The sequence below is a fragment of the Mirounga leonina genome, unplaced genomic scaffold, assembly GCF_011800145.1.
Source record: "Mirounga leonina isolate KUSES-001 unplaced genomic scaffold, KU_Mleo_1.0 Mir_98, whole genome shotgun sequence".
Classification (NCBI taxonomy): Eukaryota; Metazoa; Chordata; class Mammalia; order Carnivora; family Phocidae; genus Mirounga; species Mirounga leonina.
The window spans coordinates 7,082,159-7,105,864 of NW_023270921.1; the positions used below are offsets into that span (position 1 = coordinate 7,082,159).

Below are 23,706 nucleotides of genomic sequence, written 5' to 3' on the forward strand. Positions count from 1 at the left end.
TCTCAATAAATAAATAAAAACTTAAAAGTAAGCAGAACTTGTGCTTATAGGAACCATACATTCCCTGCGTACAAATACATCCCCCGTGTATAAAGACACAGTGTGTGCACCCAAGCAGTGTGTTTGCCAGGGTTTGCAGTTGTACAGATGTGTGTAGACGCGTCCATCCTTGTGTCTGCATGTCAGGGTAATGAGGTGTCTAAGACTGAGACACATGCAAAATCACTCAGGAAGGCAGTTTCTAAGTCGTTACTTTTTATTTTGAAAGATTTGTCAAACTCCCCACGTCGGGGTGAGAGTTTGCACGATTAATAAGGAGCAGCTTTTTCATGAAATGCTTGGAGGTGAACAAGTTCTCAGCCTGTGAGATCTGACCATCCCATTGACTTTGAAGTTTCTCTTGATTAATAGAAGGAAAAAAGGTGGGGAGGGGGAGAAAAGGAGGAACGTGCTAGAAACCAAGGGAAAGACCTCTTGTGACAGCTATCCAAATGTGAAAAAACAAAACAAAACAAAACCAATTCACCAACTCCACTTTTTCTACTTTACAATTTTCTACACCTCGCTCTTGACCTTGGCCTTCCCGGTGGAAACAGCCTCCCAGTCCTGCATTCCCCAAAGACAGCTAGGAGGGGAGAAGCCCTGCAGGGTATGGTGATCCACCCTCCAGGGGCCTGGTGGATTCCAGAGTGCTGATGGTCCACCCTGGCTCCCAAAAGTTTGGACAAACAGCCTAACATGAAAAGAAAGGGCACTGAAAGATGAGGGGGTGGGGAATGGTGAGGAACTGGGCTTATGTGAGAGTTAATACGTTTTCCTAACACTCAGGTCCTTTCTCTGGGTGACAGCCTTGTTATCTGTGGTTCTGGCTGGCGGGTTCTGCAGGGCTTTCTCCCACTAGTCCCCTTGTCCCAGAAACATCTTTGCCAGCATCACGTGCCTATTACTTCCCTTTGCCCTCCTTCAGGCCATGTGGGGATGACCCCCTGGCAACCAATACCTTGAAATAAAATGAACACAAAGACTAACTTGGTGAGTATTAATTTCAAACTGAGAAATGGAGAGAAAATCTGAAGATGCGGGATGTGTTGAAGGCAGACTTGAGCAGATCAAAGTTCCCACCCATACACCACTAGGACACGGGGCAGCACAGCAAATGGCAAGAGAAAAGTGAGACTATTAGTGGGTGAGCAAGAGGCGTCCGCAGCCGTGTTACAACTAAGAATGTCATGACTTGGGTTACAATTTCCATTTTTAGCACCGTTAATGTATCCATTTAAATCTATATTAGCACCTTGTCCCCAGGCAGAACAACAAACCATCCAAACATTTTAAACATTGGGGGAAACAGGAAGGGGAAGATCAAAGAGGGAGATCTGGTACTGCGGAAGGAGGCGTGGATTTAGATCACCAAATCCTTGTCAATATCCTCTGCAAAGCAAGACAAGAAAACAGGATTAGAAATGAGCCCTGTATGGAGGAAGATGCGCTTCCCCAGGAGTCAGTGGGTCCCACCCATCCCCGGGCCAAGGGTCAGGGGACCAGCCCAAGGTCATCCAGGAAGTTGGGGACTGAGGACCTTGGTCTCCCTGCCCCTGGTCTGTTCCTGTCACTTACACACGCTGCCAAGTTACACTTCCTGTCCCCTCTCTAGGTGCCTGCCAGCTCCCAAAATAGCACTAGGCACAGACTGAGCGCTATGCTTGAGGAAGGTAAAGAGAAAGCAGATGAACAAGACTGCCTGAGACAGCAAGGCCGGCCCAGACAGGGAGAGCACAAAAAGGAGTTAACTAGGCACAGAAAGCAGAACTGGGCAGAGAGGATGGACACAGAGATGACAGAGAAAACAGAGGGGAGTTGGGGAGAGGATGGTGGCCCCTTTGCTCAGACACTCACGCTCCTTGATGCCAAAGCAACCGGCCCACTCGTCCAGGGCGATGTACTTGTCGTGGTCCAGGTCACAGGTGTCAAAGAAGCGGGTGGTGCAGTGCTCCATGGGGATGAGTGGTGCACGCAGTGGGGCCAGCTCCGTGTGGGACAGGTACCTGCAGGCGAGAGAGGGAGGGCCTAAGGACACTCCAGGAGAGACAGGAGAGAGCGAGCCTGCCCCACAGGGCAGAAGGAAGGGATGTGAAAGCAGAACAGGAAGCCAGGATCCCGGTCTACCCCCTTGCTGTACCACTGACCTGCTGTGTGACTTAGAGCAGGCACTGCCCACTCTGAGCCTCAGTTTCCCCTCCATCAAAGCAGGGAGAGTTGACCATAATGTCTAAGAGCTCTTCCCGTTCTGAGATCCCATGGATTCATAACAAAGGTCTCTTGATGCATTTAACTGCTTCCTAATTGGCTGAGAATTGGGGCATAGAAACTTAAAGAGAAAATAGAAAATATTCTGCCATTGGTAGCTCAAAATCTGCCATAAAACACAATGTGTGTTTCTGGTGAACACACATTTATGTAGCTACAAATGCACAGAAAAGAGTCTAAGGGCACCTGGGTGGCTCAGTCGGTTAAGCGTCTGACTCTTGATTTCAGCTCAGGTCAGGATCTCAGGGTTGTGAGATCGAGCCCCACATTGGGCTCCGTGCTGGGCATGGAACCTGCTTAAGATTCTCTCTCTCCCTCTGCCCTACCCCACTCTCTCTCTTTAAAAAAAAAAAACCTCTAAAAAGAGATACATCAAAATTATGACAGTGCTGCCTTCTGGGGAGAAATGGGATTGGCAGGAGAGTGAAAAGAACCAAAACCTTCATAGAGCTTTAATTTTTGTATATCATACTGTGCGAGAGAGGCCTTCTCATTTCTCTCCCACTGTCCTCCATTCCTGCTTCTCCAGCCAGCCTTGACTCCAGAGCACATGTATGAATTTTTTCCTTATTTCCCAGAGCCCTCAAATAGTTTTCCTGAAAACACTCTTCCCCAAGGGGCTGCACTGCAATTCCAATTTTCTCTCTAATCCCCAGACCCCCTCGCCCCACCCAACTCATGGAAGTAATCACAACATGTTTGAACCAGAAGGAATACTCTGGTTCCCTTTACAGGAATACTCCCTCCCTTTACATAGTATATCGATGGGAAAACTGAGGTCCCAAGGGGGCAGGGACTCAGGCAAGGTCATGCAGCTCTGGGATAAGAAGAGGGGGCGGATGGATCTCCTGGCCTAGGCTGGAGCACTTTCCCAGATGCACAGTCCCTGTAGCCCCAGTGGGAAGCCTCTCTCCTGGTCCTTTCATCCTGGTGGAATCCAGTTGCTCAGCCTGAGCTCCAGATGTCCCCCTGACTTTTTCCTTCCCCCTCCACAGCGAGTGACTCAGTTGGATCCCAGCCATGGAATGAGCCTGGGAGAGAAACTGCAAGGAGTTTCCCAGAGCTCAGGAGACCCCAGCCCCCGGGGGTTACAGATAGGGTGGACGGGCTCCAGGCAGAGCCTGGACCGAGAACGAGGGGTGAGCCTCCAGAGAGGAGCATCCCTGTACAGAGTGTGCTCCCCCAGGCACATAAACAGGGCGGCCCGTCTTTCTATGCTCCTCCAAGAGCACACAGCAAGAGGAGACCAGAAAGCTACGGTGAGGGTTGTGACAACCCCCACGGGGCCTCCCATGCAGCAAGCCACCACCTGCGCCTTCTGGGGGCCTTTTCGCTTTTTCCTTCTATTGTGAGCAGCAGATCACATTGTGAGCGTCCTGGGGGCCGGGACCGTGCCAGACCTGATTACTGTTAAATCCCCTGCCCTGGAATAGCACTGAGCAGGTAATAGATGCTCAGTAAGTGTTCGTTCGCTGACAGCCGCCTGCCTGCTCGGCCGTGGGGTTGCACGGCACGTCGGGACTCATTTGGAGGCAAGAACAATGAAACCAAGGGCTTGCAATGAGGATGGGATTGGCTGTGTGGATTTTTTAAGAACTCCCGGGCCGGTTCGCCCGGTTGGGGCGGGGTCTCCGGGCTTGCTGAATGAAGGACTGCGAGCATGCAGGCTGTCCCCTCCCCGCTGCCCCACGCCATGGAGTCTGCATCCTTCCTAGCTTGCTCTCCCTCAACTCATGGATACCCAAGGCCAGCAAGCCCAGGGATCAGGGGGATTTTCAGTTCCCGCCGACGTCCGCTTCTTCTGGCATGCAAATGTACTGTGGCTTTCTTCCCCTCGGGTGTGCATCTTTTCTCCTCTGCCCGGTCCTTCCCGCCTCGGCCCCCACACAGACTGTGGGCTCCGGGGCTGGGGGCAGCAGAGGCTGCTGAGAGGTCTTTGGCCAGACCCAGCGCGCCTACCGGCCCTGACCTGTGACGCCGTCTACTCCAGCGCCAAGCCAGAGCAGCCCCCTGTGATCCTGCCGGCCGGAGGCCTTACCCATCAACGGGGTGCTGGTCCAGCTGGCCAAACTGCCAGTGCACGGGGAAGATGTACATGTTGTAATTCTTCTCGAAGTCCCGGGCCAGCAGCTCCACGGGGTGGTCTCCGGCCTCCAGGCGCTTCTCGTTCTCATGGATCTTCTTCACCTGTGGGAGCAGACGCCATGTGACGAAGGGTCCAGGGGAGATGGTCCAGGCCAGTCAGGGCCCCTCCACCGCGGACAGTAGGCCAGAGCCAGAAGAGACCAGCCACGGCCAAGGTTCAAAGTGAGGGAAGGAAGTGGCAGACATGGATACCAGCCTCTCATCCACAGGAGTAGAGGCCTGGGGTGATCTCAAAGCATTCTATCTCCACAGAGCCGCCCCATCAAACTCATCTGGGGAGTTGGTTAAAATGCAGCTTCCTGGGCCTGGTTTCATGGAGACACTGATTCTATAGGGCCCTAGGCAGGGCTCAGGAATCTGCACTTTATCAGTACTCCAAGTGCTTGATAGATTAGTAAAGTCTAAGATCCACAGACTCAGAAGGAAAAAGGAATAGGGCAGTTTCTGTCGCTTTTGTTTGACACTGGGCTAAACAAGTGAGCAGGTATCTTCATTACAGGACTTCTCAGAGTCTTTAAGGGGTGAATGCATACTCTTGGCCTCCAAAGGCAGTGAGAAGTCTGTGTCTAGCACCCAGGATAAGGGCACTCATCAGAGCAGGGGTGTAGGCTTACCCTTGAGGGCCTAGTTCTAGGAATGGGACTAGCCCGGGGCCAGGAGCCATCTCGCTCAGTGCCAGGCAGGGACCCTGGGACAGGCCGGAAAGAGCGCACTTACTCGCAGCTTCTGCTTCTCGGTCAGAAGGTTGTTGTCCTCGTCCCTTTCATACAGAGTGACCAGGACGTTCTTGAGCCAGTCCCGCATGCGCAGGGGGAATTCAGTCAGCTCGGAGTCCAGGCAGGGGGGGATGTCTAGGGTCCAAAACACAAGAGTTGTCAGCACAGACCAGGACTCTCCATGCCTGAGGGCCAACATACTGGCTAGACCACACTTCCCACCCCAGGGCCTCCTCCTACAGCTGTTTCAGTCAGAGGCTTTGGCACCGAGAGTGGCTCAGCCTTTCTGGGCCAGTTTCTTCACACCACAGTGAGCACAGGAGATTCTGTGGAGGGAAGAATGCTCTGCAAATGGAGACACAAAGACATGTCTGCTCTTCCCTTGACCTGATCTGACTTGCTGAGGTGACTCCTGCATCTCTCTGCATGATGGGGCCTGAAAGCAGAGGCCCAGGTCCCACGCCGGGGATGCCAACCATTGGGAGGGGTTCGAAGCTGCGAGGCTGAGGAATAACATCTATCCATAGGCCCAGCTTAGCTGGGGTGGGGAGGTCAGGACTGCTTATCCACCAGAACGTTCTTCGTGATAATGATTCCATCCTAATCTTTGGAACTTAGAATCCCAGAATGTCAGACCAAGTCCACTCTCTTGTTGGACTTATTAAAGGTCAGCATGGGGAGAAGGGGCTTGCTCAAGGCCACATTATCAGAGCTCATCCACCATCCAGGGTATGTGGTTGTCCCGGGGCTTAGAGTCCTGTCCTTCCCTCATCCTAAGTCCAGGGAAAGTCCCCTCTGAGGACCACTACCTTCTCCACCACCAGCGGGGGAGTGGAAGGGAGCATCTGTGGGGGACACACTAGGAGTTGGAGCAAGGGAGCAATATGCCCCAGAGGACAGCAAGAGCCACTTGGTAAAAGTCCCCTTGGCACATTCCTCAGTCTCACTGCCTAAAGATTCCTGTCAACCTTCCTCCCCCAGCCCCCTTCCTGTGCCTTCTCATTTCACACCTTGGGCCCCGTAACTGGGAGAGTGGGGCTGACAACAGGAGAACCTGCTTTTCTCCTCCACCGTTCTGCACTCTGCACACCCGAGGCAGGTGAGTGGCTCTCCCCAGTGCCACCTGGTGCCAGAGTGTACCAGACACACAACATGGGTGTTATCGTGGAGGACTGGATGTGGCCTTGGGTGTTTCAAATGATAAGGAGACGGCCAATGCTGAAGGAGGCACCTGGGCCGGTGGCATCTGGCCCTGGCATCACTAACAAAAAGTTAGACAGCATCCTGGCTTCCCTTCCCGCAGACACCTGACTCCCAAGTTTCTAGAAGAGGGCGGTTAATCATATGTCTTAAGTAGACAGACAGGGATGTGATGGAGTGATAAGGCCAAGGATACGGCAACACCGAGTAACAGGGCCTAACGGGGACTGGCAGGCATGCCCCCTCTCTTAAAGCATTCAAATTCAAATATTTTAAAAATAAACTTTATAGGCCCAGGGCTGCCTGGCTGGATCAGTCAGAGGAGCACGTGACTCTTAATCTCAGGGCCTTGATTTCAGGCCCCATGTTGGGTGTAGAGATTACTTAAATAAATTAATTTAATTAATTAATGAGTAAATTAATTAAAAACAAAAACCACTTTATAGATCCAGATAGAACATCATTTTTGCTTTACAATGTTGAAGCAGTAAAGATGTGGGTTAGCCCTATACAAGAACATCCTCATCATTAAAGAAAAAGAATGAGTTGTCTTGGATGCTAGTGAGAGGCTCTAAAAATCCCTGATCTTGTGCTTCCACAACTGCTCAGTCTTTCCTGGGAAGTGTCCTGAATGCAGAGTTGAGAGGAAGCTCCTCACAGACAGTCCTCTCATTTTGTAAACGGCAGCCCTCCTAAGAGGCTCAGAGAGGGGAAGAGACTTGCCCGATGTCACACAGCATGGGACGGCAGAGCCGCTCAGCACTCTCTCTGTGAGCTGGGGGGCTGGCAGTGCCCAAGGACAGACTCACATTTGCAAGGCCCAATGTAGTCCAGGTGGAGTTTGTGGCCCTTCTTGGTGCCCTCCAGGGTGCACTTGGTGGCAAAGAAGTGGCAGGAAGAGTCGAAGGTCTTGTTGTCATTGCTGCATACCTGTCGGCAAAGCATAGAGCACCTCGCCTTCATTCCCAAAGCCCGTCGCTGGTACCACCGTCTTTGCCCATTTCAGAGATGGGGACACAAAGGGCCAACAAGGAATGTGATTAGCCCAAGATCACACAGGGAGTTAGTGGTGGGGCTGCAAGAAGAACCCACTCTTGGGGCTCCCAGACCAATGTTCAGCCCCTGCTGAGAGCCTCTGTTGGTCTCTGAGTAGAGGTATGACTGAACCCGGCTGAGATAGGGGAAAACAAACCTGGCATCTCTGGAAAGGATGAATTAAAGATGGGGATGGCAAAAAAGCAGAGTGTACAGGGGAAAGTTAACACAGCAAGCTGGGATTGTTATGCTTAGAAAGGCCTGCTTGCGATGCTGGCCCTTGGCTGGCATCTGGGAACTTGGCCGGTAAACAAGTCCCTGCGCCACTATAAAACTTTCCACAGATGATAAGAACGCCTCACTGTGCCTAGACTGCTTGTACAAACAACACGGTTTATGCTGAATGTCTGCTTTCCTTCTGGGAGTCTGGAATTTGAGTACGTGCTAGGCAGCACTCAATGAAAACTTTGAGTGCTAAGTCGCTAATGGGCTTACTTGAGCAGAAACATTGCTCACATGTGGCTGCATCTCCGTAGCTGGGGAAAGACTGCATTTTGTGAGACCCCTCATGCAGGTGGAGAAAGTAAGCAAGGCTGTACCTGGATTCTTCCAGACTCTCCCTATGTCTTGTTCCATTATTATTTAGCTGTGTATCTTTAACATGTCACTGTAATAAGTCTTCGCTGTGAGTACAACCCTACATTGAGTCATGTGAGTCCTCCTAATGAATCTCTGTACGTGGGGGTGGCCAAGCAGAGGTGCCGAGGGCTGAACAAGGACAGTGGCAGTAAGTATCTGTGTTAGGAGGCAGGGAGCCTTATGTCACACCTCCTGTACATACTTCCTTAGAATTGCTTATATATCACTGCAAAGGGAGAGTTGATGGGAACTGGTGACCAGTGGGATGGGGGTAAAGGGATAAGGAGGAGGGAAGAGTTGACAATGATGCTAAAATTTGGAACCCAGGGGAGAAGTTGTATTGGGGAGAGACTAAAGATGGAGAACCCAGACAGGAGGTTGTGGGAACAATGCTAATCCCAGATTTTCTGTCCTGAGCTAGGTCATGACTAGCACATTGGTGGTCATGAGCGGGCACTCAATAAATAACTGCACAGATGGATGGATGGATGGTTGGATGAAGAATGGATGGGTTTGAAAGATTTTTTTCTAAATAGCATATATTGGGGGGCGCCTGGGTGGCTCAGTTGGTTAAGCGTCTGCCTTCAACTCAGGTCATGATCCCAGGGTCCTGGGATCGAGCCCCACGTTGGGCTCCCCACTCAGTGAGGAGTCTGCTTCTCCCTCTGTCGCCCCCCGCTCATGCTCTCTCTCTCTCTCAAGTAAATAAAATCTTAAAAATAAATAAATAAATAGCATATATTGGGTACTGAGTACTAAGTACTACCTAACAAATCCCCACAAAAGTCCTAAGAAATAAAGACTATTTCTATCCCCACTTTAGAGATGAGAAAGCTGAGACTTGGAAAGGTTCTGCACTCGGCAAAGATCTCACAGATAACAAGGGCAGAGATGGGGTTTGAAATCAACTTCAGTCTGAGCCCAGAACCCATATTTTTGGACCTGATGCTTTGCTAGGCTGCTCCCAAGCCGAGAAAGCCCCTATCTCAGTGTCTGATGTTCTTGATGTATTCCTTTCTGGATCTGGTGTGGAGCTGGGAACCTGCTGGTGCCGAATAAATTCTTGCTGGTTGCTGGAGGGACCCAGTGACGGGCAGAGCCTTACCTCCACTTTCCTGCCATGACTATCTAGCAAGGGGACTTTTGAGACTGGAGCTGCCCCATAGAGCCACGAGCCACCAGTGTTCTGGGCAGCCACCCCCCATGTTTGCAAGGGCCCAAGCCCCCAGCCCCCTGCCCTTACCTTCTCAAACTCGCCAATGGGGGCAGGGCAGCTGGTAGGGTCCTGGCACACGCACATGGGAGTGTTGTTCTCATCCAGTTCACACACTTTGCCATGTTTGCAGTGGTGGTTCTGGCAGGGGTCTGGTAGAGTACAAGGGTATGTAGTTAGCACCGCCGGGTCCACCCCAACCCACCCAGATGGATCCTTGGGCAGAACTCCTCGCTCTGGGCAGCCCTGAGTCCTCCTGTCTCTTCTGCTGAGCCCAGCAGTTGGCGCTTAAGGGAGAAATTGGCTCAGTCTGGGGATGAGAGATTCAGTGTGAGGTCAGGGTCAGGCACATTTTGGGGAGCTACAGGCTTAATCTGGGACCCAGAAGCACTGGATACCATATAACTCCCTTGAGGATTGAAGCAATCACTGTGTTTTCAGCTCTCTGTTCCTCAGTGATAGTGAGGCATTTTTGGATCATAAAATAAACTTTCAAAAATAAATAAATAAAATAAACTTTCTAGAATGACTTGGAAAATCGGCTGTTGTCAGGGAGCCAGGGAGCCGTGAGGCCAAGCAAAACAGACTTGAGTGGCTGTAAAGGAAAAGGGAGAAGTGCCCTGGGGCCCACGCCGAACAATAGAGCCCAGCTGTGTCTGGTAAACACCGGATGAGGGTGGGCCTGGAGGAGGGAAGGAACGGACTCTGTAGATGCCCCTCTGCTCCAACAAAAACTCTATGCCCTCGGGATGACAGCTCAATCTGGCCGTTTCCTCCTGATGCATGATGTGGGGTATTTGAGTCATTCTTTATTGGACGCCTGCCCTGCCAGGCACTGGGCCAAGTGCTCTTGTGCCTCATCTCATAACCCTCCAGCCGTGGGGTGAGGGTCTACCGTCTGCATCAGTCCTGTGTTAGAGATGAGGAAGCTGGGCTCAGAGGAGCTAAGTAGGCTGTCGGAGGGCATTCTCAGCGGGAGTCAACGAGTTTAGAGGCAAACCTAGGTGTCTTTGCCTCCCAAGTCCATGCTGTTAACCCCTTGGGTATGATGCCTCTCCACTGTATGGGATGGAGATGCCAGCACAGTGGGCTGGAGGCGGAGGCCCTAGGACATTTCTCTCTTTCTGGCACCTACTCCAAGCGTAGCATTATATGAGCTCTATCAGGTTCCCAGGCCTTATTTCCTTGCAGCTGTATGCAGATCAAATAAGCTAATGTGTGTGGAAACTCCTGGAGTCCCTTCAGGTCTGCACCCACTTGGGGCATGGGCTGAGACAGAGGTCGTCTAGGAGCGCAGTGACCACATGGGACCTGTGACCTCTGTGGGAACATGAAACCCAACTTTGGCATCAGGGCAAATAGCTGTGAGGGGAGAAGGCCATTTCCACCTTGGGAACATCCCTTCCTGACACTCAGAGCATAGACAGCCTGGCTATACATAGATCATGCCCAGATTCCAGAGAAGATTTCCAACTTCCAAGTCAACACTGTTTCTCCTCCACAGCCCACCCTGCAGGGAGGAGCCCACCCTGAATTTCCTTAGGAAGGAAGCTCACGTAGGCTGTCCCCATGCCCCAGGCTCAAACGGCAGAGGGCAAAGACTGGATATGACAAGACACGAGAAAGGGACCTACTTTCAGCCACCACCTCCTCTTCAGTTTCCTCAGCACCTTCATCAAATTCTCCTACTTCCACCTGCACGGGGTTGGCTCCCACAGGTCCCTGGGGTGGAGGGAGAAGGGTGAGTCAAATGGTTCCTACCCTCAGGGGTAAACACTGGAGGGGACTTGCCTGGAGCTTCAGGTCCCACAAGAGGAGAGACAAGCTGGAAAGGTGTGTCAGGCCCAAGGCGCAGGGCGCACAAATGCCCCCCAGGGTCCAGAATTTACATGGACTTATACAGGCCCACCAAGATGCAGAGGCCACCAGGGGTGTTGGGACAGGAGGGGTACCAAGCCTGCCACCCCACCAGCCATACCACAGCAGCTTCCCCTTTATGTTTAACGTATGGGGAGACTGTGGGTGATCACCTAAGAAAAATTGTCCTGCAGCTTAAAAATAAAAAATTTCAAAATCATAGTTCCTAACTCTAGGGTGCCATGGAAGGTTTGGGAAGCATTCAGGAATGTGTCAGGATTGGGGGACATACAGGATTCACGTCTATGATTTTATGAGTGGAACAGAAGAGAAAGCATCCATGGAGGACTTGTCTGCCAAAATGCCAAAATGCTGCATGTGCCCATGGGAAGGGGCAAATGCCCCGCTCCAGGGTCGAGACCCCACAGCACCCATCAGGTTTCTCCAGGGAATGAATGTGGAGGTCTGGGCTCCCCACCCACCTACCTCTGCCACCTCAGCCACGGTTTCCTCTACCACCTCTGTCTCATCAGGCAGGGCTTCCTGTTGCTGCTGGAAAGAGAAAATGGAGTTCAGAGAGGTCAAGGCCAAGGCCAGCTTGAAGTGCCTCCAGCCAGGGGAGCTAGGAGAGCAGCTCCCTAGAAATCCCCAAGGCTATGCCTCAGGGACTGCCATGGGTGGGGTGATGAGGGCAAAAGATAAGCCACACACAGGGGTCCTATGGAACTCTGAAGCACCCCCATTTCTATATTTTATATCTGGGGCGTCTATCGAAGATTTAGCTTAGAAAAGCATTTCCATTGCCTTGAACTCCTATGAATCTGAAAACCACTGATGCAGATGAACTCCTTTCAGTTTAGAGTGGGAAAACAGAGACCAATGGGGCAGGAACATCATGCATGTTAACAGATGTCGTTATCTTTCTCACAAGTATATTATTATTGTGATTTTGTGATTCCTTCTTGCCATGTCAACTTGGGAGTAAGAAGAAGCAAGATAACATACAAGTTTGAGGTGCCTGGCTGGCTGGGGCTGCTTCTAAAAGTAATGCTAACCCTGCCCAATCTTTTGGCAGAATCTACCTGCCAGAGTCTACCACCATTCACACCTCCTAGTGGAGAGAGGATGAGGGAATCAGGGGTTGGGAGAAACGGTCGGTCGGCAGCATGCTACTTCCTCCCTCTTCCGGTAATGGCTTCCGGCTTAGCTTTGGATGACCACTACTGGCCCCCTGCATGCAAGTCTTGGAGGGACGGTCAGTGTGCTCCACACTCCCCTGGCCAAGAAGCAGGGCCAGGACCCAAGCTCAACCAAATCGGTGTCCTTGAATTGTTTTTAAATCTTCTTGGCACGTTTTCTCAAGATGTGAAACTGCTGGAGCAGATCTATTCAGATGGCTGCATCTCCAAGACGGTCTGTTTGTTCTTACCTCCCAGATCCTGAACCTGCCCTTTTCCAGTCCTCCCCAACACCTTTGATTTTATAATTTGCCCCTGTCTCCTTTCTCCCACTAATTTGGCCAGATTGGAGCCTATTGCTTGCAACCAAATAGCCCTCACTGATTTGGAAACTAACCAGCCCTCTCTGTTCACTTTCTCCTTACATGGAAATCTCTCTTCCCCAGACTCTCCATCCAGTGGTCCTCATCTTAATTTTTCTCCTGTGCTTATTAGTGTAAGAAACAATCTTTTTTAAAAATAAGTAAAATAATGAGATAGGGACGTCCCTGACCCCTCCAAGCATCCAAGGCCAGCAGATTAGATGCCACTGAGCTGGTGGTGGAAGGAAGACCGAGCAGATATGCTCTTTGGGTACTTACAGGGGCTGCCAAGGCCTTCCCGGCCAGGCAAAGGAGAAAGAAGATCCAGGCCCTCATGGTGCTGGGAACCCTGTGAGGGGACAAAGATTGAGAGGTGAGTGAGTGGGGGGCTTCTTGATGGAGAGCTCCTTCTGACACTGAATTCCTGTGATATGCGAGGTAATTTTAGATGGTGCATGTTAAGTTATAGTGAAAGATGAGAGAGAAATTTGCTTCTACTCAATTCTCTTCCAATCCCAACTATATGAAGAAAAAGCCTCAGTTTGGTGCTAAGATGTCTTTAATACCTTTCTAGCACTTATCTATCTCCTTGTAACAGAGAGCAGGCCTCTGGCTCAGAGCCTCCACAGGAAACTATATCCAGCTGGAATTCAGCGAAGTTGTTTTGTCTTTTTTGTGTTTATTTTTATAGTTTCCTTCCATTTATGACAAAAGACAAAGATTTTTCCACATATGGTAAAGATATAAAGTCTCTTTTGTCAGTACACTTACTGAAGTTTTTAAATAGTGGTTCACCAAAGGTGGTTGGCTAACTAGTCAAGCCTGGGCGATACTGAGGCAGATCATCTTCAAGGACCCTTAAATCCCTGATGTTCTAGGATTCTTTTTTTTTTTTTTTTCTTATCCCCTTAACCCTCCTCCTCTTCCTTTTCCTCCTCCTTCCTACCCCGTCTGAAAGAAGGAGGGGGGGAGTTAATAGACAGAAACCTCCTGTCAATTTGAGACAATGAGATCCACCTTCTAAAACAAAGAACAATAGTCTCGGAGTGTGACCAGTGGAAACTTGAGGGTAGCCACATTTTTCTCTGCTCTGCCCAGAGGGACAGCACTTCTCTGGAGGGAAACTATCCAAATACTTGCATGTGTTCATGTTTTCTCCTCTTTCCCCTTCACAGCTAAAGGATGTTAGCTGAGATCTAGAACATTCTCCTGCCCCGGTCACTGCTAAGACCTCACTCTCCAGATGCTGAGCTCTTCACTCCAAAAATCTCATGACTGAAAGGGATTTGGGAGCAGAATCTTCTCTGATGGTTCATTGCCAAAATGCCTTCTCTCACAGAGGAACTATAGTGGGGACATTTTATTTCATGTTCTCACTAGATGGACTTCTATTTCCTTTAGAAAGCGCTCCCTTGTATGCATCTAAATTTGCCTCCCTCAAACTTCTGGTCTACTCTGTTCCTCCTCCTGTGGCTACACAAAACAAAAGAGTGCTCCCTTGGCCCCTGAGCAGCTTTTAGTCAAGGTGACCAGTGGCCATGTCTTCCCTCTTTTGCCCCCACAAACTTCTATATTGGGCTCATCATCCCCAGTTCTTTCCAAGACTTTTCAACCAACCAAGGACCTTGGAGGTACCCTGGCATCATGGAAAAAAAAACAACACTTGGCTTGGAATTAAATGCCAGGGGTCCTTGATCTGCCTCAAAACCATCTGGGTATATTGGTTAAATCACTTGTCCCCCACTTCCATTATTGTGAGGGTTAGACTAGGTAAGCTTTAAGGTTGTAGGCTGGGTTCTTGAAATGCCCTTAAAATGTTGCAGGCACATGCTGGTCTTGGTCATTACCTGTAGTATGACCCTTCTTCACTTGCGGTAGTTGAACAACAGAAATAGGCAGAGGAAGAGCAGACTTCATACTGGCCCTTTGTTGTATTAACATAGACACAAAACCTCACCTCCTATTTCATGGCATATGTTTGAAATAAAACAGAAATTTAGAGGAATCAGCCTAGGGGCCTGGCATTGTGTCACCCTGGCTCCAGCTCCCAAAGGACTCCAGTCTTCCAGTCTTCCCTTTGCAGGCAGCTGTAGAATGCTCCTGCCCCACACAGTTGTATGCTTGTTCCCTCCCAGGCCTAGAGGTGGAAAAATCTCCCTGCTTGCTTTCCCATTTGGAAGATACAAGCAAGACAACCCCGGCCTATGATTTTATGAATGGAACAGAAGAGAAAGCATCAATGGAAGACTTGCCTGAGACTGTTTGAAGTCAAAGGGGCAGAGTGAGACCAGTAGCTAGAAACACAAAAAGGTGTTGTCTGAGCTCCAATGACAGAAGTCATGTCATGGACTTGACTAGTCCATGCTAGGACTGGAAATGTAATAAGCTTCCGGTTAAAGAGCCAGGAAAACCAACATCTCCAGAGTCCGTGTCCTTCATCTGAGCGGAGCAACCACGCTCCCCTCTCTGACCGTGCTCCCCTTCTTCTGACCAGCTCTGGTCAGCTTTTTTGTCTGCCTCCCCGCCCCCTTCCTGCACGTCTTTCCCAGGGGCACGCTCACCCTTCCTGCCACTGGTTTTGCAGCCAGAACTGAAAAATAATTCTAAATCTTGTAGTGCTCATGGTGTCTAAAGGCCCCACATACATGCTGTCCCCTGGGAAGCTCTGACACACTGGCAGACAAGGCACGGGAGGGCCCTTAGTCCCACTTTCCCGATGAGCCTGCAGTTGAGAGCAGGAAACTGCAATATTCAGGCCTCTTGCAAGTCAAACTGCCTTGACAAACTCCCTTCTCGTGCGTGGAGTTGGGTTGGGCCTAACAGGGACTGTGTTCCATCCGGCGTGGGAGTGGAAGAGAAAGGCAGAAAAGCGGTGACAGTGTTAAGAAAATGACCCGAAATCTCAGAGAAAGAGTTATTTTCCAAATCTGGGGTTCTGCCCGGTGCCCAGTGCTCCATCACCAGTCCCAGAAGCCTTTCTCTCCAGATGATGGGATGAGAGGAAAGGGTAACAGCTGCACACCCGTACTTCCTACACATGCTTGGATCCCTCCCTGAAGCTCTCTGAAACAGGTCTGGCACCCATCCTGCACAGCTCGGGGGGGGCAACAGTAACCCCAGGGAGGTCACAACACAGAGCCAAGCCCCAGCATTCAGAACACATCCTTCACCAATCAAACCTAAATCTGGTATGCCCAGTGAAAATCTCAACAGCTTTGTAGAAATGACTAGTATTAAATGAAAACTCCTTCCTTTGTATCTCTTTAGTTTGTGATGATGCCTGTGTCTATCCTTTCCAAAGTGTTTTGACAATCAGGAATCCCACTGGAGGCTCAAGGCGTGTCTTGCGGTCCCATAGTGCAGGTGAGAAGACTGAGGCCCAGAGAGGGGAGGAAACCTTCCAAGAGACCCAGCGAGTGAGCGGCAGGGCTGAATGAGGCCCCGGGCAGCCCAGTTCCACCACGGGCCAGCTCTTCATCTCACACAGTTTCTCTTGGCAGCTGATCCCTCCCAGGTGCTCACCTGAATAGAGCCCAGTTGGGCTGTGAACTGGCCCGAGGTGCAGGGAAAGCAGCCTGGGCCAGGGCAGGAACACGGGGTGTGTTTCCCTTGGCTTGGTGGTCATCAAAGGCAGACACTGCTTACCCCCACCCCACCGCCACCTCCTCCCCCTGTTCCGTACATCAAGTCCCTTCCCTTTGCCTTTATTTGCTCTGGAGACAGCTGAAAACCCGTCCTTGGCTGCCAGCAGGACCCGAAGCCGAGGTCACTTCTCTCTCTTTAGAAAGACTCTGGGGATGGAAAAGTACAGCCAGCCCCCCAGTTCATCTCCCTCAAAATATAAAGGGCCTCCTTTGGGCTCTCCCTGGACACTGAAAAGTCCCTGAATGTCACAACTGAGGGAAATCTCAGACTCATGGAATTTTATAGATTTTGAGTCTTGGAATCATGGGCTCTTAAGAACGGGAAGCACAGGATCTGAGTTGTAATCATCAAATCTGATTTGGGTAGAAAGTGGTTTATGGAGCAGTGCAGTCTCATAGAACCCTTTGGAGATGATGAATTTATTCTATTATCTGCCTCGTCCAGTATGATAGCTACTGGCCACATGTGGTTGCCGAACACTTGAAATATTGCTAGTGTAAATTAACTGAATTTTTAATTAGATTTCATTTTACTTAATTTAAATTTAAGTAGCCACATGTGGCTAGTGGCTACCACATCAGAGTGGTTATAAAGGTAACCAGTGGTCAGGAAGAGTGGTTATGCAATGTAGCAGAAAGGCAAGCACGTGGGCTCCGCAGACGGAACGTCCAGGCTCAAATCCTAGCTCTGCCACTTAGCAAATGTGTGACCTTCAGAAAGTGACTCTCCCACTCTGGGCCTCAATTCATTTCTCCATCTGTAAAATGGAAATAATACACCTACCTTGAAAGGCTCTTGGGTGATTTATATGAGAGAATACAAGAAGTAAGCAGTGTTGTTTGGAAGAGCATCTTAAAATCCGCTGATCCCAGAATCTCCATCCCCCTCAAGAATCCAGGGCAAGAATCCTGGCTCTTTGTCTGTGGCCCAGGGAGAAAGGGTGTTGGGGTGGAACAAAGGAGACATTGCTCCTCTTGGACAAGGGGACACCAGCCCAGCCTCCAGAGAACACAGTGACGAAGGCTGGGGCCCGGGCTGGCCTCTTAGTTAGGCTGCTGACGCACACCAAGCATCTCTCTCCCACTGTTTGGCTTGGAAACAAGGGTTCCAAAAACACACGTTCCTGGTAAACAAGCCCAAAAAGAGAAAAACAAGTCTGGAGGCTAATAAAGGAACCCCCTCTGTGAGCCAGGCCAGAGAGGCGCCACCGCAGCCAGTTCGGCCACCCTTGGACTCGCCGGGGAACAAGCACAGCCCCTCGGAGGTGGTCTCGTGACATGGACGTCGGCAGTCCTGGGATGCAGTCTTGGCAACGCTGCTCCCAGCTCACTGTGCAAACTTAGGGAAGGCTCCTCTCCTCCCCGGACCACACCTGGCCCTGCTCATCTGCACAATGAGGAGGTTGTTTCAGACCAGTGGTGGTCAAAAGTATGTAAGCCCTCTCTGTCAATGAGGTCTTCTGCGGAGTCCAATATTTGAAGTAGCTAAAAGCCTTTCCCATTTGTTGAAACATGAGTTCATTATAATCTGTTCAATGAATCAGCTTGAAATTAAAAACAAAAAACAAAAGCAGGTACAAGGGGAGTTGAGATGAGGGCTGAAAGTCCTCCACACTCAGACACCGCTGAGATGCCCTGGAGCATCTCTGGGGTCTCCTATGAACACACTTTGAAAATCCCGGGGCAAGGTGGTCCCTGAGGTTTCTTTCAGCCCTGGCTTTCTAAGTCGGCTCAGGTAGAAGCCTTTCAGAGTATCATCCCTCCCAACCTGTCCCTTGACTCTGCTTCCAATTTTAATATTTCTTGCTGGAAGGGAAGAAGCTAAGGGAAACTTTGAGGGTGTTATGGGTGCTCAAGCCTAGGAGTGAAGAGGTTCTGGGGCAACTCCAAAGCAGCCCTGGAGTTCGGGACTAGAATCAGCCTAACTAAGGTTCCACAAAGTCATCTAAGATGCCACGTTTCGCTCTTTCATGGTGGTTAGGAGAGGCCCAGGGTGGAGCTTCAGGCTTTCCTCCTTGGCTCCCTCTACGGGCCACTGCTGCGTGGGGGTGACCACAAAAGGAGGGGCTGAGAAAGAACATCAGAATGCAGGCTGTCACATACCAAAGATAGCAAATACATGGTGAAAATGTGTCCACCTGCTCCTGCAGTGCATGTGGCAGACATTACTAATCGATCACATGACCCTTCCCCCTAAAGGGCAGGGAGGCATCTGAATCTTGAACACAGTTCTTCTGGCAGCCGCTACCAACGACTGGTGTCGTCAAGCCACGCGAAACCTCTTTGCCATGCTTCTGATTTTGAGGAATTGAGGCTCAGAGAGGGAAAATAACTCACTCGAGGGTCACATAGCAGGCTGGTAGCGACACTAAACTTCCAGATGTTCAGAAACATCCAGATGTTCACCTTGTTTTGCCCTGTTTCTTTTTCCATCTGATCAGTCTGGGATCCTAACGCCATGACTAACATAAGATGACCCAGAGGGATCCCCAGATGAGATAGGTTAATATCAAGTTTCCGAAAGAACCCAGTTCTGGACAGAGTTGGTATCTCCATCCATATTTTTTTCTCTAGAGACACCAAGCTCTATGTCTTGAGAGTGAGGGTAGAGCTAATTTCCTGTCTAAGACATCTCTTCCTCCTGGATAAGAGGAGACTGCTTTTCTAAATAATTCTGCCAAGTCACTGCTTGCTGGCTCTGGCTCTGCCCAGCCCAGCCATCCCTGAGTTCAGGGTTGGGGTCAGGATCCAGGCTCTGTGCTGCAGAGAAAAGGCAGAAGCTTCATTAATCCCCCGGTTTGGCTGAAGGCTCAGCTCCAGCCCTCTCTTTCCTCCTTTAAAGACGGGTGAAGTGAGGAGGGGGGGAAGCAGCCACTATTAGCCCTTCGTGCTGCCCTCATGGCAAAGGCCACACTGGCCAGCCAAGAGAGAGAAAGTACTGGTATCACTGATCATCCATAGGGCTTGGTGCCTTCAGAAGGAGGTGTACGGGCATGAAACCAAAGTGACCAGATGAAAACCAACAAAAAAAAGGAAAAAAAAGTGAACATTTGGACAGGTCTGAACATCTGGAAGTTAGGCACAGACATCAGTTGGCTGTGTGACCTTCGGTGACTATCCTCCCTCTCTGATCCTCCGTTTCTCTGCCTGTAAAGCACCACCAGTGATTTGGTCGTGGATGTGTACGACGCGTCTGCCTCCTCTTTGTAACCTGTAGTCATGTCTGGGGGATGTGCACATTCGTGTGCGGCTACGAACGGCAGTCCCGTCTGCACTGCCTGGCAGTGTGTCTATCACGGGGACCTCTGGCCTTGAGGACCTCTACGTGAAGCCATGTAGGGGTCTTTTGAGTGTCCACCTGGCTCAGCATCTGTCTGTTGGGGCCCGGGTAAGTCAGCGCCAGGGTTTGTATGTGCATCGAGTTGTATACCTGGAACTTGTCTGTGAGTCAACGAACGGCTCAGGGGGAGATGTGTGAGGGCGTGACCCTCTGGACTGGCGCACGTTTGGCGGCATTTATTTTTAGCTGTGCCAGTGGGTGCCTGTTGGTAAAATCGATGTTTACAGTCTACATCCTTGTGGGTTTGTGTCTGTCCCTTTTGATCTCTGCACATTTGGCTACCTATCTAAATAACCTCGAAAGCCAGATAGTCTCCCGTTTACCTCACATCCTGAGTTCTTGCCTTTTCTCCACCATCCTTTGCCTTTTCTCCACCATCCTTTCCTATTTATAGCTTATTTTCAGCAAGGAAAGCTGCTCTTGTAAATAGCAAACCCCAGCCATGCTCTTGGTTGACAAGTCTCTACAGAGGGATAAAGATTTTAGCAGGACTGTTACACAACCCAAGATCCCTTAGCCCCTCCTCTCTTGTTTCCTTTCCAACTAGGGGCACGGAGGAGGTTAAAAACGTAGGCCAGTTATTTCTTCTCATGAAAGCAATCTCTGGGATTTAGGTTCGCAGGACTTCAGACCTAGAAGGGCCCCTGGAGACCATCTAGATTCCCCATTTAACAGATTAGGAAAAGGAGGCCCAGAGAGGGGAAGGGTCTTACCCACTGTCACTCAGTGTGAGTTATGACTCGCCTCTACCATCGCCTTGGCCAATGCTCTTTTCACACTGGAGGATACAACACTCTTGGGAAATACAAAGGTGCCCAAATCAAAATGGATTTAAACACTTATTTTGTTTAAATGTGCCTATTAGCACTTTTAATAAAGAGAAGTTATATACAAACCCCAAGATGACAGAGCTGCCAGACAAAAAAGATGGAAATGATTTCACCAAGTCTTTGGATACCATGTTTATCGGTTCTAAAAATCCACCGCTTGGGGGGTTGGGGGGCCACAATGTACCAAGTGCTTCCTGTGTATCATCCCATTTCTTCCACACCGTACCGCCTCGAAGTGACCATTGTTATTGCTCTTTAACCAAGGAATAAACTGGGGCTCAGAACGGAGAATCTATTAGTTCAAGGTCAAAGGGCACCTCCTGAACAGCCGTGCAACTAAAACTCTGGTCTTCAAACACCGGCGCAGGGAGGCTCATCACGGCCCCACAGCTGCCCCGCGATCCTGGGAGATCAGCAGGACAGGACCTAGAGTTTGCTGTCCTGATATTTGGGGAGTGAGTGGGGTGGGGGACATTCAGACTGAGCCTGATGTTCTGAGTGTTTCAATGTCCCCTCCCAGCCAGCAGGCAGAGACCCTGAAAAAAGGTTACCGTGGCAACTCACATTCCTCCCAGAATGAGTCATGGCAAAGAAGAGCCTTTCTGTGGGTGGGACTTGGAGAAAGTTTCAAAAGTTGATTCCTTCTCCAGGCACCCCTTCCCCCTCCCCCCTCCCCCTTCCCCTCCCCCCTCCCTCCTCCCCCCTCCCTCTGCTTTGAGCTTTGTCGATGTGGCAGCTGAGCACTGTGAGTTAACCCTCTCTTCCCCCAACCACTCCCTTTCAAAATTGTTTATCCTCCTGCAAATATACATCTGCTCCCAGTCCCACACTCCATTTTCCACATCATCATGCCCTCTGGCTCTTTGGGAAGTAGTACATCCATTTGAGTATATCTTAAGACTAAAGGCTGTGAATACCTCTTGTTCTCCTCTCTCTCTCTCTCTCTCTCTCTCACACACACACACACACACACACACACCCCACTACTACCACTACTACTATACATAAAATTTTAAGTGGCTTGCAGATGTCTTAAAGCCCATTCATAGGCCAGTCTGTGGATTCTGGTTTAAAAGACTTTCCCTTGAAAGTTTCAGATGATGTCAGGCTCCCCAAAGACCATCAAGTCCAACCTTCTTAGTTTACAGATAAGGAAACTAAGTCCAAAGGACTTACTTACCTAAGACAGCACATAGAATGTGTGCTTAAGTCTGCCAACCTACTTCTTATTTGCTTCTCACTCTCCCATCAGCAGGTGGAGAAGACAGAAATTTAACCCTAGAGAATCGCTGGTAAGAACATTCTCCCTGTGTTCTCTGTAGAATGCTGTCCTTTCTGGAGGAAAATGTGTGCCTCTCTGTTCTCTCTTGGGCAGACTGGGCTTCCTTGAAGACATGCCTCATCTCAGTGCCCCCTTTTCCCTTGGTGTCCCTCAGACCCCAGAAGTCCACTCACCAACTGGCCAATGGAGCCAAGGAAGGTAAAGACAGGAAAGAGTGTGTCCAAAGAGGACTTAACATCCTAAAAGGCTAGACCACCATCTCCGTGTAGAGTTTGGGCTTTCTAAACAAGGAGGTGTGAGAAGGTTGCCCTGGGAGTCTCTCTGGCCTGCCTTCCCCCCTTCTCCCTTTCCTGGAACATCCTCCACCACACCCAGCCTCCCAGAGGACCCAGAGGCTTGGTTGGATGATATCAAATGTCTGAGGTCTTCAGATCCACGTACACTAAGGGCTACGGCCAGTGAGTTCCCGTGCTTACACCCCGGCAGCCCAGGATGGGAACAATGCCTAACCCAGGAGTCTGACGGTGCTATTTCAGAGTGCGTGTGTTGAGGGGGGGAGGGGTCAGTGGGGGAGAATTCCAGGGAAACAGGCGCCTTCCCAGAGGTACTGATTCCAGGTAGAGACCCTCCATTTGCCTTCCAGAGATGAATTTATCATTCATGCAAAGTTCCTTTTGGAAAACAGAACCCCTGACCGAAAACCAAGTCTAGGAAGAGTCTTCTCCTGGAATGGGGAGCAGAACAGACCGTGGCTGCCAGCCAGCCCCGTGCAGCTGTGAGCAGATCAGATTCCTAGGAAAGCAGGCTGCCACATTTGCGAAGGGAGCACAGCGGAGAAGCCGGCAGCCTCTGAAACCAGAGAGGCAGGCACAGAGAGAGACACACACACACACAGAGAAAGCACTCCCCCAAAGACACAGTGAGATTATTTTCTGCAAACCAAAAAGGGAGACCAAGTTACACCACCTGAAAAGCAACAGGCAGTGAGTCCGTGGCTCCTGCCCTTAGCGGGAGGAGCGCGGACGGAGCCCGAAGAGATGCGCACCGGTCCCTGACCCAGAGACCTCCCCAGCACAGCTCCTCTTTCTGTAACACACTGCAGGAGGGAACTAGGGGGTCGGGGTGGAGCGACCAGAGAGGGAAAGGCTGGGCAGGGGGCGTGCGTACCTCGGCGGCAGGCGGGTGGCTGGCGGAGTGCGTTCCGGACAGTGTGAAGGTCTGCGGGAATGCGGACGGTTTAGAGCCGGCCAACAGGAAACCAGTCGGAGCTCTGGGCTGGGTCTGTCTCCCCTCCACCCCTCGGGCCCTCCTCCTCCTCCTCTGTCTCCTCCTTCTCCCCCTCCCCCTTCTCCCCACCGCCGCAGCCGGCTAGGTCTTGCATTTCTCTCCTCCTCTCCTTGTGGTGGGCTGTCCTGACCAGACTCCTCAACCCCGTCTGCCTCATGGGTTCTGGGGCTGCTCCCTACACAGACTACTCGCGGAGCACCAGGGCTGGAAGGGTCCACAGGAATCATGGGGAACCACTTCCTCCTTGTTCAGACGGGAACTGAGGCTTGGAAGGGGCAAGCGATTACCCAAAGGCCCCCAGGGGCAGAGCCGGGCCCAAGGGTCCTGACTTCCTGACCAGTGATCTTTACAAGATGAGGCAATGTGGAGGAGGGCATTGCCAATTCGAGGGGACCGTATCTGTGACAAAGGCAAAGCCAAGCCTCACCTCTGTACAGACAGAAGCCTCCTCTGGTGGCATCATCGCTGATGAGGGCGGATATGATCCAAAAATAACAACTCTGATTCTAGTTGCACCACGCATAGACATATAAGAGATTTGCTTTCTAGCTGGGGAGTCTGTATCGTCAATATAGAACAGATGAGGTGACTGATGATAATCATCATAGCAGTAACAACAGCCGAGGCTTACTGAGACTTTGTAATCTTCACCAGCAACCCCTTGACTTAGA

At 50.7% G+C, this 23,706-nt stretch overlaps 1 protein-coding gene across 1 annotated transcript; it reads right to left on the reverse strand.

Annotated features, from left to right (window-relative positions):
- Nucleotides 1-234: 234 nt before the first annotated feature.
- Nucleotides 235-23,023, reverse strand: LOC118006657 (SPARC). Its single transcript, XM_034999371.1, has 10 exons — nucleotides 22,916-23,023; nucleotides 12,932-13,001; nucleotides 11,599-11,661; nucleotides 10,890-10,977; nucleotides 9,286-9,407; nucleotides 7,178-7,298; nucleotides 5,170-5,303; nucleotides 4,346-4,494; nucleotides 1,897-2,045; nucleotides 235-1,431 (listed from the first exon to the last, which is right to left on the reverse strand). Exons 2-10 carry the CDS (start codon nucleotides 12,986-12,988, stop codon nucleotides 1,403-1,405), a joined length of 912 nt encoding a protein of 303 aa, XP_034855262.1. The 5' UTR covers nucleotides 12,989-13,001; nucleotides 22,916-23,023; the 3' UTR covers nucleotides 235-1,402.
- Between the last annotated feature and the right edge of the window lie 683 nt (nucleotides 23,024-23,706).

What these genes read in the sequence shown, in the direction of transcription:
- LOC118006657 (XM_034999371.1), bottom strand. Translation starts at nt 12,988, where the DNA reads ATGAGGGCCTGGATCTTCTTTCTCCTTTGCCTGGCCGGGAAGGCCTTG. An exon ending in CCGTGGCTGAGGTGGCAGAG is followed by an intron (nt 10,978 to 11,598) that starts GTAGGTGGGTGG and finishes CCTCCACCCCAG; the next exon opens with GGACCTGTGGGAGCCAACCC. An exon ending in GACCAGCACCCCGTTGATGG is followed by an intron (nt 2,046 to 4,345) that starts GTAAGGCCTCCG and finishes TCTCGCCTGCAG; the next exon opens with GTACCTGTCCCACACGGAGC.